Source organism: Protobothrops mucrosquamatus, unplaced genomic scaffold, assembly GCF_001527695.2.
Source record: "Protobothrops mucrosquamatus isolate PMUCROS unplaced genomic scaffold, P.Mucros_1.0 scaffold5496, whole genome shotgun sequence".
NCBI classification, from domain to species: domain Eukaryota; kingdom Metazoa; phylum Chordata; class Lepidosauria; order Squamata; family Viperidae; genus Protobothrops; species Protobothrops mucrosquamatus.
This window is the reverse complement of record NW_015391351.1, coordinates 48,986-62,628: the sequence shown is the minus strand read 5'-3', so window position 1 is coordinate 62,628 and position 13,643 is coordinate 48,986. Positions and strand designations below refer to the sequence as shown.

General features: G+C 42.1%; 1 protein-coding gene across 1 annotated transcript in view; it reads right to left on the bottom strand.

Annotated features, from left to right (window-relative positions):
- Nucleotides 1–7,451: 7,451 nt before the first annotated feature.
- FECH (ferrochelatase) overlaps nt 7,452–13,643 on the bottom strand; it is a 37,892-nt gene continuing 31,700 nt past the window's right edge. Inside the window, 4 exon segments of the mRNA XM_029286874.1 lie at nt 7,452–7,636; nt 9,630–9,689; nt 10,434–10,598; nt 12,546–12,653. Coding sequence (XP_029142707.1) covers nt 7,502–7,636; nt 9,630–9,689; nt 10,434–10,598; nt 12,546–12,653 — 468 coding nt within the window. The 3' untranslated portion in view covers nt 7,452–7,501.

Below are 13,643 nucleotides of genomic sequence, written 5' to 3'. Positions count from 1 at the left end.
GAGGAAAGGATATTAGATATACCATTTACTTATAAATTAATGAGTTTACTTATAAGTTATTTATAAACTAATGAAAGCAGGAAAAAATTCAAACAAACAAACAAACAAACAAACAAACAAATAAATAAATAAATAAATAAAATAAAGTAAGTAAATAAGTTACAGGGAGTCCTCAATTTATGACCTGTCATTTAATGACCATTCAGAATTATGACAAAGCCCACGCCCAAAAGCTACTTACGACCTGGTTCTGAAGTTCTAACATCCAATCCCCCACCTCCCACTCCTGTGGTTAAACGTGATTGCATTTAGGTCGCTCAGCAACCAGCCTGCATTTATGACCATTTGTAGTGACCTGCACTCATATGACTATAATTTACAAATGTATTTGCCGCAAAGCAGCATTTACTTCTAGCTTCCAGCAAAGAAGACTCCATAGCGAACAATGGGTTTGCTTATGAAAGCAGCGTAAACAATCGCCACAAAAAAGCTCATAAAACCAGATCCAATCCTGTAGTAACTCATTTTATGACTGTCATGGCTTACAACTGTAATCCCTGACTCAGTTACGGTCATAACTCAAGGAGTACCTGTAACCAATTTGGAAATGCCAGAATTAAAGACGACATACAAGCAGACCATATAACATGCATTCTTGATTAAACGTAAAAGGCCATCCAGGGCTTAGTGAATTTGAATTCACCCCCCAGAATGCCTTTGCTCCATAAACACACAGAGCAGAGATCAGTAATGAGAGTTCGCTAATGGATTGGCTTAAGTATAGGACAACTTCCCATCACTGTTCCAGAAAACAATCAATCAAGCACTTAATTTTAAACGTAAAAAACTAAGCTGCCTAGAGACTGTTAATAGATAACCAAATAAATTAACAGTTGTGGGTGGGCTTTCGTGGGAGGCAAGGTCAAATTGCTTCCTATCACACACACACACATACACCCCATGCCATTTTTTTTTAAAAAAAGTTCTTTGTGAATTCTGTCCTTGGGGTGATGCTGATTTTTGATAAGAGGCTGGGGGAACTGGGTGAGGCTTCCCTTTCCAGAGATCTCCTCCTGATAGATCCACAAAAACCAGAAATTTAGGAATAGAGGACCAGCTTCTCAGAAAAAGAGCTCCTTTGCTCCTCTCCTATCACCTTTCCCATGATGGCTTCAGTTTCAAGGGGATGTCAGAAAGTTCGATAAGGTGGTTGGACACAGGGCTTTTTTTCTCAGAGAAAAGGTGGTGGAACTCACCTCCCTCCCCTGGCCACGCCCCCACCCAAACCTGGCCACGCCCTCATCAAACCCTAGGACCGCCCCTTTAGAGAACAGGAATGGTGGGAAACCCCGCCCTCCTCTGCTCCAGTCCGCCTGCTGATTGGCGCCCGAACGGCAGCATGTTGGCCAGCGTNAATTCAGACGACTGCCTGCCTGCCTTTCATAAGGCCTTGAAGACTGGTTTCCCACCCCCACCCACCCACCCCCCAGGCAAGCATTGGGTCAGGAGCATTTGTGAACCCATCTGGACTGACTGTTGCAATTGCTGAATTGCTCTGGGCATAATTTATTTCATGTTTTATTATGAAAGGTGATTGCTTTTTTCTTGCTTTTTCCTTGTTTTAATTACAGGCCACCCTGAGTCGTTTGTTTGGGGGGGGGGAGATATATAAATGGACCAAATGGACGAAATAAACAAACACGACAAAACTAAAGCCAGCTAATTTTTTTTCTTCCCTTTATGTTGCCCAGGTAAGAACTCAAAACATTTTGATAGCCATTAAGGCTTTTTCCTCCAGAAAGCTCAACTTTGCAAGCTATCTTGCAGTAGGCATATTTACAGGTGATCCTCGACTTACAACCATTTAGCAACTGCTCATTTTTCAAACTTACAAATCATGGTAGCATTCCTATAGTCACGTGATCAAAATTCAGACTCTTGGCAATTGGTTCCTATGTATAACGGTTGCCGTGTCCCGTGGTCATGTGATCACCTTTTGTGACCCTTTGACAAGCAGAGTCAGTGGGGAAGCCCGGTTCACTTAACAATTGTGTTTACTAACAACAACTGCAATGATTCACTTAACAACTGTGGCAAGAAAGGTCATAAAATGGGGCAAATGTCACTTAACAAATGTCTCACTTAACAACAGGAATTTTGGGCTAAACTGTAGTTGTAATTCTAGGACTACCTTATTCATATTACTCATGATTAGAAAAACTTTCAGAAAATACAGAAAGGAGTAAATAGTTTTTTTACAGAACAGGAGAGATCTGAAGAAGCTTCTTGTATGAGAAGCAAAATGTCTTCAAAGAAAAACAACAAAGTCCAGTTGCCTCTTGAAAAAGGACCTTTGGGACCTGGGTAAATTATTTTTAATGATGGCTAGAATGTGCTAAATTGTTTCCAGAAGTGTAGGGAAACACGGAATATGGAATTGAAACATCCAGTAATTGGCGCAAGACTATTTTATGGGAGATCCAATTATGCATCCATAGGGTCACAGAATAGGGTCGTACATTACAGAAACTTCTTTTTCCACAACATTTATTTCACATGTTCATTTTGTTCTAGGAAGCTCATTTTTCTACAAACGACTCTGTGACTTTGAACGACATGTCAACAATTTCGAACAGGAGAATGGAGATCAATGATTGCCCTTTTTTATGATTGCAAAAAAGAAATGGGTATGAGGTGATAGGAGACTCATTCTCGGCCAATTATACAATGCCCGAAGAATTCCCTTTCTCTGTATTTGAACAATACATTTGGACATTTCTGCGTTAGGCTCCTAGACAGCATATTCTAGTTTATAAGCTAGTGTCTGTTTTTCTAACTTCTTCCAAGTTGACATGTTAATTATTTTATTAAATAACTTCACGTTTATATGAAAGACTACTCTTGTAATACTGGTTTTACTATATAACAGCTTTATGGCTCCCCCCCACCCCCCCAATTCTTCCCTTCTCTTCTTTTTACAAATAAAGATTTCCTCTGCCGAGTCATGTCTGATTCTGTGGAGTGGTGCTCATCACCATACCACCATAGCACCATACCACCATACCCTAGTAAGACCACACCTGGAATACTACAGCCAATTTTGGTCACCATATCACAAAAAAGATGTTGAGAGTCTGGAAAAAATTCAGAGAAGAGCATCTAAGATGATCAAAGGCCTGGAGACCAAAACATTCGAAGAACAGCTGCGGGACTTGGGTTTTGCCAATCTAAAGAAAAGAAGAAATAGGGGAGACATGATAGCAGTGTTCCAGTATCTGAGGAGCTGCCACAAAGAAGAGGGAGTCAGGTCATTCACTAGAGCACCAGAGGAAAAGACGAGAAACAATGGTTGGAAGCTGATCAAAGAGAGAAGCAACCTGGAATTAAGGTGAAACTTCCTGACAGTGAGGACAATCAACCAGTGGAACAGCTTGCCTTCAGAAATCATGGGCGCTGCATTGCTGGAAGTTTTTAAAAAGAGACTGGACAATCACCTGTCTGAGATGGTATCAGTCCTCCTGCTTGAGCAGGGGGCTGGACTAGAAGACCTCCAAGGTCCCTTCCAGCTCTGTTCTATTCTTCTTATTCTTAGCTGAGGGAGCCAGCGTTGTCCGAAGATATTTTTCATGGTGACATGGCCAGCATAGCTACACGCCAAAGGTACACAGAACGCTATTACCGTCCCACCGAAATGGTACCTATTTTACTCACATGATTTCGAACTGATAGGTTGGCAGTAGCTCAAGCAGGAACAAGAGATCAATCCATCCCAGGGTGCTTGGGTCTCAAAACTGCCAAGCTTCTGACCCACAAGCCCAGTGTCTTAATGATCATAAATACACGCCACCTGCCAAGCACCCAAATTGCAGTCAGGTGACCACAAGGACACTTGATGATTATGAGCGGACCTGTTGTAAGCCACTTTTCTTAGCAGTGTTGTCACTTCAAAAAGTTGTTAAATGAATGGACAATAAGTTGAAGGCTACCCTGTATACTTTGTTTTAATGAGCTGGTTGCTGATTAAGTGACACAGATAGAATCAGGCTCCCTTTTCATGTTAACCTTGTCGCCTTCTCCTCTCTGGTCAAACTTCAATTTAAATACACATAGCCTCATGTTATACTTAGCCACATTACCACAAATTTATAATCCTCTACTTGCCAGGTGCAACCTTCCAGGCAACCACAGCCCTGTGTGTTGGGGTTGGTATAAATTAAATCCCAGGCAATTTGCATCCATACAAATCCTATGAAACTCACTGTGGGTTGCCGGCTTGGAAGTGATAAATAGATCCATCAAGCAGCTCTGAAGAATAATCTGTCATTCTTATTTATCCAAAGAGAAAGAAGCTTCTATAGTTTCTAGATTAGAAGGAAGAGGAGCCTGGCTTTGTGGAACTTTTTATAACAACTTTAGTGTCAACAATTAACAAGAGTCAGTTCCAAGCACCGCTGACGTTAGTAGTGTAGTTTGTTATGTTTTTTTAAAAAAACTAAGCAAGCTTAGAATGTCCTCTTGGTGAAGTGGTATTTTGAACAAAGGATGATGTTTTTAATCCAGATTCCCCCTTCTGGATGAAACAGTAGGAAGTCAAACCATCCCAAGTGGTCCTAAACTTACAATTGGCTGCTTAGAGACCTTTTGAAGTTATAACTTCCCAGGGTTTATTACAACCCATATTTGGTGTTCCAATGCCTCCATGGTCATGTGATTTATTTTGGGTGGATGGTAACCAGCCCACACTCACAGTTGCTTGCAGCATCCTGCAGTTACATGACTCCAATTTACAATTTTTTTTTGCTGGAAATTGGTGTTTACTACCCGTTTCTTTCACACTGCACTTTTCCAAGGAATCAGGAAAAAAATCCTTCATACAAACACCAAAAACACGCAATTTTAAAATTTTCAGAAAAATAACTTTAATCTCATGACAGCTTAAAGACTGACAAATGTATCACATAAACTTTCATGAGTTACATTCTAATGAAGTGAAGAGTCCTGCAATAATGGCTGTATTCGCATGATATAATTGACTAGGACATGAGCAGGATTGCTGTGCTTTGCAGGTTGTCTACATCCAGAGGGCTGTGTGGTTCGAAAGGGGAGCTGGAACCCCAGAGAGACCTGGTTTGGTTTGGATTAAAGTGTATTGCCACCCCATGGGCCTTACCAAGGATCATCATAACCCAAAGACAGAGCAGTTGCCCAGTTCTGACTATTCAGTTCTCCAAGGAAAGGTGTTTGTGTTCTAGAGCAGCTAGATCAGTGGTGACGAACCTATGGCACGCGTGCCAGAGGCGGCACTCAGAGCCCTCTCGGTGGGCACGCGTGCCATGCCCCAGAGATGGCAACTGTCCCTCTTCAACCAGCTGCCCGCTTACTTGCCGAGGTCCCACGTGGCCAGATGCATCCCAGCATGGCTGGTTTCTCTCCCCCTTGTCCCATCCCTCCTGGCCTCGCATGCTCTCCTTTTTCTGGGAACGACCCACCGCATCACCTCCTCAGCTGCGGAGGCCCAGAGTGCGCCGGTCGAGGGGCCAACAGGCTGTGGCTGCTGACGGACACTGTCGGCCCCCATGCGCTCGCTGGCCTCTTGTGCTGGGGCCGATGGTGTCAGGCAGCAACCGCCACGGCCCCTGCTTCACCTTGCCCTGCCTCACCTCACAGGATGAGCCTCCTGCCCACCGCCCCACCCACAGAGACCACCTGGATCTCCCTCAACCCTGCCTGGCCCTCACAGGCGTCCCTCCCCACGAGCAACATCGAGGTGACCACTCCCACCTTGGCCACACCCACCCAATCTGCCATGCCCACCACAGCCACACCCACCCAGTGGGCCATGCCCACCTGGCACCCGGAGATAAATAAGTGGGTTTTGGGTTGCAGTTTGGGCACTCGGTCTCTAAAAGGTTCACCATCACTGAGCTAGATAATCCAAGATTTATATGACTAACTCACTGGTAAGCCACCAACTTTCCATACTATGCTATTTAAAGACTTGCCAGTTTTCCTGGCACAAGGCTAATGGGATATTAGGCACTTTTGGAGGATGTAGCAAAGGACCCTGCATTTGAGAAAAAAAAGGCCATACAGTGGGGCTTAAACGTTTGCAAACCCTTTTTGTATATAAAATTAATTTTGGATTGTTTTCCTCAATGAATAAGTAGACAAGGGTAATGGTTTTGCCTCAGTTATTTGATTAGGTTCTCTTTATCTTGTCTTGGGACTTGTGTGGAGAACAGATCACGTTTTAGATCCTATTTATGCAGAAGTATTGAGAATTCAAACGGGTTCACAAACTTCTCAGTGCCACTTTAAGTAGTGTGACTGTGTGCTGCTCAGACCATTGATAGTTAAACATAGTTTGTTAGTCTTTAAGTCAAACTCGATCGCGTCACATGACGTATCATGGCATATCACGATGTTTTTTGCCTTTGCGGAGCTAGGGTGGACGGGGCCTGTGTGTGACACATCTGGCCCATGGGCTGCCAGTTTGACACCCTGCTTTAAGCTAATGCATTGTTTCTCAACCTGAACCTAAGGTGGGTGGACTTCAACTCTCATAATTCCCCAGCCAGCATGCTGGCTGGGGAATTCTGGGAGTTGAAGTCCACCCATCTTAGAGTTGTTCAGACTGAGAAACACTGAACTAATGCAAGACCTTCTGCTATTTTCACGACAAAAAACTAATATAGCAATACCTTAGAAAACGCTACTTTGCAAACACAATTGGGACATTGCTTCCATTCTGCATGGTGAAAATAGGAAATGGAGACTGTGTACAAAAAGAAATATCAAATTAAAAAATATATACCCACTATTCTTTTTTTAAAAAACAAACAAATTATTTATCTATACATTAGATGTCAGCTGAAATTATTGGAAAATTAAAACGGTTTCATCATCAGACTCTTATAAGTTGCAAAGCTTCAATGCCAGATCTCTGTTTGCCTAAAAAAATACCACTTACCAAAATGGCGGAATTAAATATTTTTGACAAGTATTTTTGTGAAAGGCTTTCTGTAAAGACATTCAGCCTGCATCCTTGGCTCAAAACCCTAGATATGGTCCTTTTAGAATCAAGCTTCCCTATTTTGAAGGAGGGTCAATTCCTACGAAGTGAACAGATTTTCTTCAACATCACTCTGGCACAACAAGGTTAGAGCACCTGTCCAAGTAATCAAAATTTTGCTCTCCTTCAGAGGCCATCAAATTCTAAGAACCTCATGCATTCTGTTTAATTTTATAAAATGGGGATTTTCAGCAACTCAGAAGACGGAGCCCTTAAAATGTGGTGTCCCTTCCAATGCAAAATTCCTCAAGGAAAACCAAAGCAGTGGAAAAAGTGGTAGTAGCTCTTTCACCTCTGTGCAAATCCTACAAGGAGAGCAAAATGCAGACCTGAGAGGGGCAAAAGAAGGCAGAATAAATGGGCACTTTTCACAGAATCTGTATTTTCTACTCCAGCCAATGACCCGATAGCACCTGCCAGTATACATTTTCACAATATCTGACTAGTAAAAAATGATTTGGTTTTTCGGCAAGTGGGATTCACACAAAGCGGGCAACTGAGTGTTAACTGCTTGGAGCATAGTTCGTTCGACTTGAGGTGTGAGCAGACCAAATCTGCCAGAGCCTGAAAAGTATGAAAAAATACATTTAAGTAAAATGATCACAATAAATTTCTAATCTGCTAGCAAGCTAGTCTATGAGCAAATAAAACTTTAAGCATAATGACGGTGGTTAGCGTGATTATTGATATACACATACCTATATATATAGTTCTTGACTTACGACCACAATTGAGCTCAAAATTTCTGTTGCTAAGTGAGACAGTTGTTAAGAGAGTTTTGCACCATTTTACGACCTTTCTTGACACAGTTGTTAAGTGAACCACTGCAGTTAAGTTAGTAACAAGGTTGTTAAATGAATCTAGTTTTCCCATTGACTTTGCTTGTCACAAAGTCTGGTTGAAAGTCAAGGACTACCTGTACTTGAAATGGAGAGGGAGGGAGAATACCAATGAATAACTAATACTTTAAAAAGGAATCAGCAAGAATTTGCTAATCAGAAGTTTTCCATTGTTTTTCAATACAATATTGCAATCCTTTATTTATACCCTTGTTTTCATAATTTTTATGTTTAAGAACTCCATTAAGCAGCAAGTAGGGAGCCAGAACAAGCTCTGTCTAAGTCAGGGGTAGTCAACCTTGGCTCTTTTATGACTGGTGGACTTCAACTCCCAGAATTCCTGAGCCAGCTGGCTCAGGAATTCTGGGAGTTGAAGTCCACCAGTCATAAAAGAGCCAAGGTTGACTACCCCTGGTCTAAGTGAACATCCTCCAGATGTTCTGGGATTAAAAATTTTAATTACTTTTCCAATATATCTGGAAGGCCCAAAATTGGATTTGTCTCTGACTGAGCATATGCAAGATAGGATTCCATCAACACAAAAATACAACAGGTCCCAAAATAGGAAATGTAAATGAGAGTGAACAGTGGCCTCAGTAAGTGGAGGAAAAGCAATTCTGGGAAGCTAAGATATCCCTGGGCCCCATATCTGCGCCCATTAGAGCCTGCCAATCAGAGAACTGATAGAAGACTTGCCTACAACACATGAAAATCCTATAATAGGCATATCACACTTTAGAACACGGGTGTCAAATTTGGTCGCGTCACGTGATGTATCGTGACGTGTCGCAATGTTTTTTGCCTTTGCGGAGCTGGGGTGGGCGTGGCCTGCGTGTGATGCATCCGGCCCGCGTGCCGCCAGTTTGACACCCCGTTTTAGAAGAAGCAAAAGAAGCTGCCAGAATTCCTCCATCTAGGCCTGCTTCCATGGATAAAGTGACCCCACCCACTTGGTAATCCTCGGCCCTCCAAAAATGTTACACGTGGCCACCAAAAGAGAACCATTCCTGCCAGAGAAAAAGGAGCCTACCTGTAGTGGTTTCTCTGGAGAATCCCACATTTCTCCCTCACTGAGGGAGATGGGCGGTTCAGAAATATGAAAAATAAATAAATAAAATAATTTTCCCCCCTCAGGGAAATAAGTGTGGAAAACGAAAATATTGAATATTGTTCTTCTATGCTCAGGTGAACTAAATCAGGCCTCATGGAAAAAGTATTGAACCAAAGTCTGTGCTATGCTTAATTTTGCAATTTGCAATTTTACTTTACTTAATATGATTTTGCTAAGCTTGCTTGTTTTAAATATATTTAGAACATAAGGACTGGAACAGTAAGAAATAGGGAACTAAAAGTAGCTGATGGATGCAGGTTCCAATGTACACGGGTATATGAGGAAAGTTACGTTCAGCAGAAAAGTCAGCAGAAAGTGTAAGATTGCTGACAATCTGTCTACGGTCTTAGGATGAGAAAGAGTATACAAAGTTGGGACTGGACCTGATTGATTTGCCATTGGCCTATAACTGTCCTTGCTGGACCTGCTATGTCACTGGACCTCATTGCAATGGGTTACTAATGTGAGTAATGTTGTGCTATCATGTTTGCTATGTTCCAAATTATTAGCAAAATAAACCTCTGAATCTTAAAGTAAGAATTATTGTTTTGTGTTGTTGCCTCTTGTCTTTTTCATTGGGTTTTTCCATGACTGAGGGAACCAGTACCTTGGCGAACAATGGATTTCCATTCAAGGATTCTGCTCTTCTGATATTTTCAACTCCACACTGAAGAATAAGAGAAGGAAAAAGGCTTAGTCTTTCGCTAGAGCAATAGGAATGGAATTAGAGCTAAATTCAGTTCATTTTCACAAGCACAANTTCTCATATTTCGTTCTCAAAAGCCTCTCTTCATAGTCCCCCTTCAAAATCCCTCTTCACCATTCAACTGTCCAATTCCATTTGATTGGGACAGAGGCCGACATCAATTCGTTATTCCAGTGTTTCTCGACCGTGGCAATTTTAAGACATGTGGACTTCAATTCCCAGAATTCCCCAGCTAGTATGTCAAGGTAGAGAAGCACTGCTATGCAGGCTAGAAAGGAAGGTGTGGGGCTGCCTCACTTTCTTGCCTTTGGTGAAATCGTTGTTACCTGACTGTCTATTGTCATTCAGGCAGCAACATCTCCTCAAAATCCTATCTGTCCACATGGACTATCCTATCCTTCCAACAGGAGATGAACATTGGCCAGGCTGCTTGAAATCCTGGGAGTTGTAGTGCCAACACCTTTAGAAAGCCCCAGGGTGAAAACCACTGAGTCAGAAATGGAACTGTGTCCTCAACTCTCTGAGCCAATGTCAAACATGCATTATTTTATCTTTCAACTTACAGCTCCTTTGTGTAGTATTACATCTGTTGAAAGTGTGAGGGAAAACCCAACCTGTAATAATCCTAAACCTTTTTACTTGAAGCTTGGGAACACTTGTTAAGGAGCTACAGGCAAACCGTGGTGAGAAAAATGATGGCGTTACCTCATTGGCTAAGACCTGCGCATATTCAATGTCAAGCTCGTAGAGGGTTTCAATGTGATCGCTGGTGAATGCTATTGGAACTAACAAAATGTTCTTCTTCCCCCTCTGGCAAAAGCCCTTAATAGTGTCGTCCGTCTGAGGACCCAACCAAGCCATTGGGCCGACCTGCGACAGCAAAAGAAAGAAGGGAGTTTTTAGAAACGACAATTTAGTATTGTTGTGGTGGTTGTTCAACAGTGCGTCCAACTCTTCGTGACCCCATGGACCAGAATACACCATGCCCCCCCCCCCGTCTTTCACTTTCTCCTCCAATTTGTCCAAATTCATACTCATTGCACTGATGACACTATCTAACCTCTGCCATCCCCTTCCCCTTTTGCCTTCAGTCTTTCCCAACATCAGGGTCTTTTCCAATGAGTCTTTGCTTTGTCTATCCCCTCTCAAAACATTCTCTTCTTTCCAAACATTGGTTAGAGGCAGGTGGGGAATCCTAATCATTCTTCTAGGTTAGCTGTAGACTTGTATCCCCAAATCTGGTTCTGAATAAACCACAAGGTCTGCATTATATCATGACGGAGATGACAGTGGGCTAAAAACATATAGATTAGGGGAAAGACAACGCAGCAAGGGAAAGAATTTTAACAGAATAACAGACTTTTTTTTTTTGCCAGTTTCAGTTCAGTCAATTTCCAGCAAAAAACACCCACAGGAATGAATGGATTCACTTTATGACTGTGGCATTTGCTTTATGACCATGGTGTTCACTTAACAATCACCAGAAAAGTCAATTTATGACTGCCATGACTTACAAGAGAAAATCCAGACTCCATTATGATCATAAATTGAGGATTATTTCATAATGCAAATGTTTGACACAGGAGAATATGCTTTACAAGAAAGAGGAATCCCAAATAATGAAAAAGCAAAGACTTTTTATAGACGTTGAGGGCTACACAGATGAAAATCCTAGAGATCTGATTTGCTAGGCAGTGTAGAAGAGCAAGCAGAGCGGGGTGGTGGTGGTGGTGGAGTTAAAAATGTCGTCAGTTTAGAAGCCTTGCGTTACCACAAGATATCCAAGTGAATTCTGTTGAACCAATTTAGTGCTAACCATTAGTTGACTAGATTTTTGTATGTAGGCTTCAGTAAATCATCTACGCTGCATCTTTATGAATGGCCCTAATCCTTTGCACCTGACAGGCAGATACTTGTCACTGTACTTGGAGTTATTTCTACTGTTATTTCTACTGTTAGGCAAAGCCTTTCAGGAGGGCAGTAGACTTGAGAAAGCCCATCGTTAAAGAAGATGCAATACTGAGATCACCAATCAATGGAAGATGGAAGTTTGGGGTTTCTCTATGCTGCAATTTCCTTTGTTAGGACTGCCCTTGGGCTGTACTGGGAGATGGTGGACGGCTTCTATTCTTTGGCCTGATGGGCATTGTCTAGGGCAGGGAGGGTCATTTGGGCATGAATCCAAACTGGATTCATGCCCACAAGACTGGAATGGGGAGGGAGGATGCAGCCTCCATTTTGTTTGTTAGATTTTTCTCAACTACAAAGGAACCTTCTTCAAGTCAAGCTCAATTCCTGACAACTTAATGGACACGTCCATAGATTTCTTGGGAGTTTTCAATTGCTTTTTTCTCTAGAAAACATTTGTCAACTAGCCTCCAGTCTTGGAATTCTCTGCTAAGACTCTCCCACCCAATTATTGCCTGACACTGATTAGTTTGGAGCCCAGACAAGGGTGCTCAGGGGCCTACTGAGATAGAGTCAACTTTGTGGACATGTTCTTGCCGTTTCTTGGTAGCAAAAGACAAGTGATGTCCTTTCGTTCTTCTACAATATTTTTAAATTTCCTAGTCTAGCCGACAACCCTAGTATTCCTTGGTAATCTCTTACACAAGTACTTAACCGGTCATCACCATCCTTAACTTCTTCTGTGCCCAACCTCTGAAACAGAAGCTGTCTTATTTGACTGATGTATAGCACCAGAACATACTTTATAACAATTGGCAGATGAAGCCAAAGCCAGATTCAGACTGAATAAACCCCAAACAAATTCAATGATGGAGAAGCATTTTATCAGAGTTCCCTGGGATGACATACCTTGGACTGCCACACAAGCCTATATGGATTACAATGGCCGAGTTTCTCCATCACCTTTTGAACAGTAGCTCCCACCTCTTGTGGATATGGGTCACCACGATTAACTACCTGCAGCACGGTAGACAAGAAAGAAGACAAGCACTTATTTGAATAAAGCAAGGACCTTAAATTGTTGTTTTCTAGTCTTGAGCCCCCAAAGTCCCTTAATCTTTATGATTTTTCTCATGCTTAAAAAGTTAATTTTAAAACCAGGAAGTGACCATGCTACTTAGAATCATAGTCCAGGTGATCCAGAAAAGGCAGATGATAAACCCCAGCTTCCCACATTATTTTGGAAAGTTTCAAGCTTGGTTTTAGAGACCCATGCTCCACCAATCACCACCAGCTAAGAACAAACTAAAAATATTTCAGGGATGCTTAGCTATCCACTGAAGCACAATCTAGCTGACCTTATAGCTGATTAGCAAGGCATTTGCTAGGATGTCCAGGAAAGTGCTACTGCAATACATCTAGCCCTTAATTTATGACTAGAACTGAGACCAGAATTTCCGTTATTAAGCAAAACAATTGTTCAATGAGTCACAACCAATTTTATGACTTTTTTGCCATGGCTGTTAAGCAAATCACCGCAATTGTTAAGTGACTCCTGTGGTTATTCAAAAAAAAAAAATTCAGCCTTCCTCATTGATTTGGCTTGTTGGAAGCCAGTTGAAAAGGTTTGTAAACCTGACCCCGGGAGACTGCAACCTGGTTACCAAGCGCCCAAATTTTTGATCAAGCGACCACTGAGATGCTGCAACAGATGTAAGTGCAAGGACCAATCTTAAGTAACTATTTTCAGTGCCGCTGTAACTTAATAATAATAATAATAAAGTTGGAAGGGACCTTGGAGGTCATCAAGTCCAACCCCCTGCTCAGGCAGGAACCCTACACCATTTCAGACAAATGGCTGTCCAGTCTCTTCTTAAAAACTTCCAGTGTTGGAGCATTCACCGCTTCTGGAGGCAGGTTGTTCCACTGGTTAATTGTTCTAACTGTCAGGAAGTTTCTCCTTAGTTCTAAGTTGCTTCTCTCCTTGATCAGTTTCCATCCGTTGCT